Source organism: Clupea harengus, chromosome 5, assembly GCF_900700415.2.
Source record: "Clupea harengus chromosome 5, Ch_v2.0.2, whole genome shotgun sequence".
NCBI classification, from domain to species: Eukaryota; Metazoa; Chordata; class Actinopteri; order Clupeiformes; family Clupeidae; genus Clupea; species Clupea harengus.
In genome coordinates this window covers 30,118,236-30,126,142 of record NC_045156.1, presented here as the reverse complement: position 1 = coordinate 30,126,142, position 7,907 = coordinate 30,118,236, and the positions used below count along the sequence as shown (strand labels likewise).

Here is a 7,907-nt window from a genome sequence, read left to right as displayed (position 1 = left end):
ATACAGTAGATGTTCCTTGTGCTCTTGAATGAAGACTTCTCACAGCAGCCAGACCTCTCACTGTCACCTGCAAGTGGGCTACTCCTACCCAACAACCTAGCCTATATATTATAACACATCAGGGTGCACTTCAACCACCATACTGATACTAAACAATACGTAACAACACCAACAACAAAGGTTGGGGCTGTCAAGTGGACACCTTCCTTTATCTGTGTTTCGTTTAATTAGGCCCACTACACCTCCAGAAGGCTCAACAGTGGTGTCTGGCATCCCAGACCCACCATCCTTCATACTCACAATGGGTTAGGACACATGTCAATACCAGAGACAACAACACATTATCCTCAAGATACAGCACAAGCATAACCGAGAGACCTCACCACAACAACCATGACTGCCTGCCAGGCCAACAAGGTTCTTCATCTATCAGTCCCTCCAGGTTTTTTTTTCTTCATCTATCAGTCCCTCCAGAATTTTGCAATCTTGCATTTTCACAAATTCACTCAAATTCAAAGATTTCCTGCAATTGCAATTGTGGGCTGCAATTTTCTTTTCTTACAGCAATATTTCCGCAAAAAAAAAAAAAAAAAGATCAGTTCTGGTCAAATAAGTGTAAGTCTGTATCATTTGTGAATAATGTATCATCAGCGATACAGGGCCATCATGACCAAAACATCACGTCACCTCAACAGTTTTTTCCCCCAAGCAATAGCCCTCCTAAATAGCTCTCACACACGAACTTTATCGCACTTTATTTAACATTATTATTGTTGCACTACCTCCATTCTTATTTATTATGTTGCTCATACTGTCTGGTACTATCTGTCCTTGTCTTGTTGTTCTATTTGTGATACTATAGCCTGCATGGAGAAAACCAAAAAAAATTCCTAGTATCTGTATACATGGCGAAATAAAGTTGAATTGAATTGAATTGAATTGATCTGTTCGGATTTCAAAAGCACAGGGGTTTGAATGCTTATCCAAGTAGAATATTTCAATGTACTTATGTTAGCAGACTTGGCTAGACTTCTTACATTGCCTTTGGAAATGTACTAGAGCTTAAATGTTTGCAATAAACATACTGATTGGGGAAGGTGTGTAGGCGTCCAGTCTTTTCCCAAATCATGTTGGTAGTAAAGCAACAATGTCTTTGACCTCAAAGAATAATTGTACACATTCTTCTTGCTCAAATCTTTGATGTTTGCTAGTGCTACTACTGTTTGTATCGCTTTGTCTAGCTCTAGCACTGCTGCTATTGTTGTAACTACATACATTTAAAAACAAATGTTTCATTTCAACATTATTGCACTTAACCACCCCCCAAACTATAATCCCAGTGAAAACAGATTTGGGAGCAATAGGCGGGGCAGAGCCAGGTAGGTGGTGATGGGTCCTCTTTGTCTAATTAAAGACTAGAGCAGGGCTAGGGCTGTGTTCTGGATAATCTGTTACTGTCTCACCACCCCATGCCAGTATTGCAATAATCTGGTCTGGAGATGACCAGGGCCTGCTCAAAGAGTTGGGTAGCATATTGCGTGTGAGGGTCTGATCTTCCAAAAAATGTAAGAAAGTGAGGTGGCAGAACCTCAAGATGGAAGCCACATTTCAAAGAAACCAAACTGGTCATCAATCATCAAACCAAAGTTTCTTGCAGCTTTAGATGGGGTTCAGTTATGTTAAGGTAAATTGGATGCTAATTAATGTTATGTTGGACAGCCAGATTTGTTGGGAATTGTAACTTCCAAAGTTTGAGCTAGAGGTGACAATTCTTCATCATTTGGAGGGGGAAGGATAACTACAGTTGAGTATCATACACAAAGCAAAGGTAAGGACTCCCCATTGGAGTGCATAATCTCACCTAATGAGGTGGTGTAAACACTGGTCCACACTGGGGGGGGGGCATGTCAAAGGGGGGCCATGAAATGTTTGGGAATCTCTGCTGTAACTCATCCTGCACAGCTCTACCCTCAACTGAAGGTTTCGGGGTGGGGTAAAGACAGGGCTCAGATCAACCTGGTGGTTATTGCTCTTATTTTTTCCATGTATTTACTGATTCATTAATAACAGATTCAGAGATAGAGAAGGTTATTTAGAGAAGGTTAATACATAACTCATTCATGTTTTCATAAAAAATTCTTCAATTCATGGTTCTTAATATTCTCATTAATAAGATCGTGATTGAAATGTATGATTTAATCCTTTTTAATTGATTAACTAACTAACTAATTAAGTTTCCCGGTCATTGCAGTATGCCTATGTAAGTCGCTTTAGATAAAAGTGTCTGTTAAATACCTTTACATCCTTACCTTTAATCCTGACCTGGTCAACAGATGTCACGTCAACAGAAGTCGTGTCCAATGATGGCTAATCACGATATCAATCTCATGATCAGGCGGGTATTTCAAGTAGCCTAAGTGGTAAACCTCCTAAAAGAAGAGACGTATGGCTGTAAGCCATGGGTCTCTTCTATTAGGAAGTTTACCATTTACTCTGAGTGGATTTACCCAGGTTTATCACTATGTTGTCTACTAGAAATATCCCGCTATTGTCGCTGCGCTTTTGTTGGTGTATAGGTGAAGCAGAAGGCACATCGAAATAAGTTCAGGCTAACTTCTCAGGATTTAAGGTGAACATTCAACCATACCGTAGCCCTGGGAATTCCATTGGGATATGATCACACGAACAGATTCCAAACAGCGAAATACCACAAATCTGTCATCACCAGTTTTCTTGAAACTTGTATTTGATCAACAATTGTTATATCTAAGGAGGCATTGGTTTACTTGGGCTTGGAAGATTTATATGATTGGACAAGCATTTGTCAGTATCACATATTCCCACCCCTCGTTACGTTATGGGTATGTCGCGTGCTCGAGCGCGGTGTTGGCGCTGCCCGGTTTGTGTATTTCATTTCACTATGGCGGCGGTCAATTGCGGAGGAGGACAAGTTGCTTCGAATTGCCTCCAGTTTAACTTGGGTCGGCATTAACCTATAGACGCTATCGTTATTCCTGTTTCGTCTGAATATCAAGATATCACAAAAACCCATGGCTTAACGGGGAATCTTCTTGACATCTACGGAACTGTTGGTGCGTCTGTGGCTGTCTGTAAGACTTGGTTTTCCGTGACCACTTAAGCTATTTAGCAAGCCATCAAGCTATCTGATAAAATCCCGGATTTGTGTTTATTTCTGTTAAACAAGTTGGCAACTACTTTCGACGGCGACTAACACCACTTCTACTGACGCCGAAGACTCAAAGGAACACGGATTTACACAAACTCCTTTTTTTGGCTCAGTCGGGAAATATTGTTGATTTGCAAGCTAACATTAGCTATCTAAACCAACCAACAAACCAACCAACCAACCATCCAGCTAGCTAGCTTGCTAACATTATTTGGAGAACAGACCAAGTTAGGCAGCTCTTTTATATTTAGAAAGCCACAAAAGGTATTACATTTTGAGCAAGATAAAACAATTTTGGGCGTATCACGGATAAGTCAGACTGAATCACGGATGAATATTTTCCCCGACAGACGTCAGCTAATAGACTGGAAAGTGTGCTTCTGTTGTGGGGAGGGGTAGCTAGGTAGCTAGCTAGGTAGGAATGCTAGCGAGCCAGTTGGCGAATATTAGCTAACGTTAGACGTACAACCGTTTTGCGGGATGCGTGCTTGAACTTTGCATCACAGTACAACGTATAGACATAGCAGTTAAGTGTCTGTGGCAAGTTATCTCAAGTTATCCCTAAATGTTAGGTGTTTGCTGTGAGAGTAACTAATGCCTTAAGACAAATTCTTAAACAACGAAAGGTAACGTCAAAATCTTGGAGGATTTGTTAGCAATTTTCTATCAAGGTGGCCACAGATGGCCAACAGTATATGGTCTCTGCGATTGTATAACTGCACTGACTAGGTTGCCAACAAATGGGTAACGGTTTCTAATTCATTTGGCACTTGTTTTGGAGAATCGGTGTTCGTGTTCTCTTCGAGGAATGTGTCTGCGTCGTTCGCCAGTTTACCGTAGGTAACCCCAAAGATTAACATTATTCACCGTTTAGCTGACGTTAGCTAGCATAGTGCATTCAACATGGGTTACCACTGAGTTAAGAACCTGCAGGTCTGGCCTAAAACGCCTTCATAAGAGAGGTATATTTTATGGATTTTGACAGCTATATTTAAACTGGGGTAATTTTTCCGACACCATGGGCATCTTTGTAGACGGTACACTTGCTTATACATGATAATGAGTTTATGTTTGAGTTATGTAGACAGTTAGGTATTACGTTAACTCCTTGATGAGGTCCCCCCCACTACATTGACATATTTAAAGGGGTCGGAGAAAACATAAGTGGTATTGGTGGATACCCTGTCGCGGCGAATATCTTAATCAACTATTCCATTTTAGTTTGGGGAGTCTAGAAAGTCAGTCATTCTGGATCAAGAAACCTTGTCCTTCGTATCTGGTTGGAGTAACACTCCCAAGCCATCATCAATGCCTTCAGCGCTGGCCGTTTTTACCTGCCGCCCGAATTCACACCCTTTTCAGGAACGTCATGTCTACCTGGACGAGCCAGTCAAGATTGGGCGATCTGTGGCTCGCTGTCGTCCTGCTCAGAACAACGCAACGTTTGACTGCAAGGTGTTGTCCAGGAATCATGCACTCGTCTGGTTCGATCACAAAACGGGCAAGGTAAGCCACGCCGTACTTTGTTAGGGTATGTGATTTGTTTGAACAATCCGTAATGTTACACGTGTATGAAATATTTAAAAAAGCAATTGGAGATATTTTATCTCTGTCCAATTCTACAGGGTATTGTTTGGTAGTGTCCTTTCGGGTGCTGCTATAATCATATCACTGGAACGTAAATAGCCACGCTTCAAAATACAGGTTGTTGAACTGAGATTGGTGGACAAGTTGATTATTGTTGCCGAGATGTTGAACAATCCATATCGAAAAGAACTACTGCACTGTAAACGGAAATGTGACCCTGTGTGGAGTTAGAGGCCAGATTCAGGCACTCTGGTGCTTCTAATATGCTCTGATATTGTGAAAAATGTAAGATTTTTTTAGCAGTGGTCCCAAACTCATATATATATATATATATATATATATATATATATATTTAAAACATCAAACAGTAATTTTGTAGTTAATTTTGTAATTTTACAGTAATATGTTGGTAGCATACCTGCCAACATTAGGCTGTGAAAAAGAAGGTAGATTTCCAGGTTCGGCAAAAGACCCACCATCAATGCCCCCGCCCCCATATAACCCTACACCACAGATTAATACCGGTAGTATAAATAAAGGATGTGAAAGTAAAATTACTTTTAATTAGTCTTAGATTCATAGCTCATAGAGCAGAATTGTTCAAAAGTCAACATGTTATCACAAAAATGTCAAGTACAAACATTGTGTGTGTGTGTGTGTGTGTGTGTGTTGAGAGGCTGACCAGTTTAATAACAACACAAGCTTACATGCTTGTTGTGACTCCTAATGGAAGTGTGTAATAAAGGCAAACACTCACAGAATGATAACTGATCTAGACTGTTACCGATTGAGTAGCATATAATCAGAGCCTCTAGGTTGGGTTGCCAGGTACCACGACACCCATCTGACATGAGAAACAACCATTTGATTAGTATCACTATGATAGTATCACTGTGCTATAGGCATAAAAGCTTTGCAGCGGGTATAGATCTGTGTCTGTCTGTCTACTTCTCTCTCTCTCTCTCTCCATATATTAGAAGCGTGATCAAAAAGTTTAGAGACTGCGTCTATAAAATGCAAAAACCGTGCCTGATTTAAATTTGACCGCCACCTTCTTTGAAGGCCACCACCTTGTGCAGCGATCCAACGCTCCCAGTGCTCCTGTGATGCTTGGAATGTTCCCCGGAAGTCCCGTTCTTTAAGCATATCTGTGCTTTGGATCTCCTCTACTGTGGCAAAATTCACAAAGTTCAGCTTGAACTTCATCTCGGGGAAGAGGAAGTCGCAGGGAGCCAAATCCAGCGAGGAGGAGGTGGTGGGGAGCAGCACGTTGTCATGACCAAGCATCTTTCTTGTGTAGGGCCTTAGTGTTAGCATCCACCAATGGTTACGGTAGTTAACGGTTACGGTATGCAACGGCTCACTGCTGCTGTGATGCAATCAGATTTGCATTTTCCTGTGAGAATGCATAAAATGGCATAAAATAAGCCTTGATATATTTCCACTAAATGTCACCTCTTCTGGCTTCCTGATGGTGTTTTATAAAGTTATGCCCAGCCTATCTTACTCACTGCCACTGCTTCATGTCTCATTCCTTTGGTGTCAGATGCGTGATTAGATAGATTGAGGACTGCAGTGAAGTTAGCTTGATATGGGAAATTTGCTTGACAATGACATTTACGACATAGCTGGATTTATAACTTATCTCGTTGAAAGTCAGACTAAATGAACTAATTGTACATTGTTAATCTGTCTTGTATTCAGTTTAGCGCTGCAATAATGAATAGTAAATCGACTAAAATATAGTTGCCAACTCATTTTTTGCATTAAGTAGCTCATTAGACATAGAAACAAAAGTTATTTTGTGATGAGACACGCCCTCAAAAATGAAAAATGATAACATCAGCATAATCAACATTTAAATCCAAGAGCATTTCACCAAATCCTGCCCTTTGCTAAGAGGGTCGTCAGCTGCATTGCAGTGATGCAGAGTTAACCATCATGGGCGAGCATCTCTGTTATACCGGTATTTGTAAATGAAAGGTGTCAGCTCTGCTAACTTTACTTCAAAACCAAAATAAGTACGATTAGCAACACAATTAACCGCGACTGCTTGCATGATATTCTGAAAGATGTGAATTTCCACCAAAATGATGAGATTCAACTTCAGAGGCCAGTGTTGACTGAAGTTGGATATGTCTGGATACACTTCAAACATTTAATTTAAGAGGGCATCACCTGATTGTGGTTTAAATGTAGCTCTCTTATTTGTGGTTGGAAGCGGTGTATTTTGTTACACGTCCTGACCAATGGTTTCATAATCCGTCCATGTGTGCGTGTCCATAGCAACAATACACTACAACATAAAACAGTAAATCACTCCAAGCAATATACATTTGCTGACCTAAATAAGATGCTATTTGTTATTACTTTTACAATTTTAAGCTTGGCCTACCATTTTATGGGAGCGATGAGGGACAGGTGGGGCTTGAAAAGCCCCCCTTGTTCAAAGTGGGGAATGACAGAAAAAGTTTGAGAACCACTGCGGTAGTTGAAGATGGAGAGAGCTGAGGGATTGTTGGGCGGTAAGTCTCTGTTTAAGAGCCAAAATGACGGAACAATCGACAAAACTAAAGTTGTATGTAGCATTTGTCAAGCTGAATTTAGCTATCACCTTAATGCAAAGCCCCCGACAGAAAGCAGTCCCAGGTTAGATGGTCGCCAACCCACACTCCACGACTTCTCTAGGAAAATAACTAGACCAGTCCATGAAAAGGTTACCAACGCTTTAGCAGTTTGGGTTGCCGGTGACTGTCGGTCCATCAACATAGTTGAGGACGGTGGGCTGACTTGAGGTGATTCAAATTGCTTCAGGGGGCAATTCTTACGATTTACCGTCGAGAGGCACCATTGTGTCTCGCATACATTCCTTGTATGACGGCGAGAGAGCACGAAAAAATACAATTAAACAACAGTGTCTAAAATACACGCTGTCTGAAGTGAATACTCGTTAATTTATAAGATTTAGTCTTTAGAAGAAAACAAACTTTTAATCGCGATTAATCTAGATTAATGAATTTCAAAATGTGAGATTAATTAATATTTTTTTTTATCTATTGACAGCCCTGGTATAAACACATCTTGGTTTTGATGATTTTCCCATAATACTTTTCTGTTGTTGTGGTTGTTATTC

The 7,907-nt window shown here is 40.6% G+C and overlaps 1 protein-coding gene across 1 annotated transcript in view; it reads left to right on the top strand.

The window, feature by feature from the left end:
* The first annotated feature begins 2,826 nt into the window (after positions 1-2,826).
* slmapa (sarcolemma associated protein a) overlaps positions 2,827-7,907 on the top strand; it is a 65,359-nt gene continuing 60,278 nt past the window's right edge. Inside the window, exon 1 of the mRNA XM_031568503.2 lies at positions 2,827-4,693. Within this exon, the coding sequence (XP_031424363.1) occupies positions 4,496-4,693 (198 nt within the window). The 5' untranslated portion in view covers positions 2,827-4,495. The remainder of the gene's footprint in view (positions 4,694-7,907) is intronic.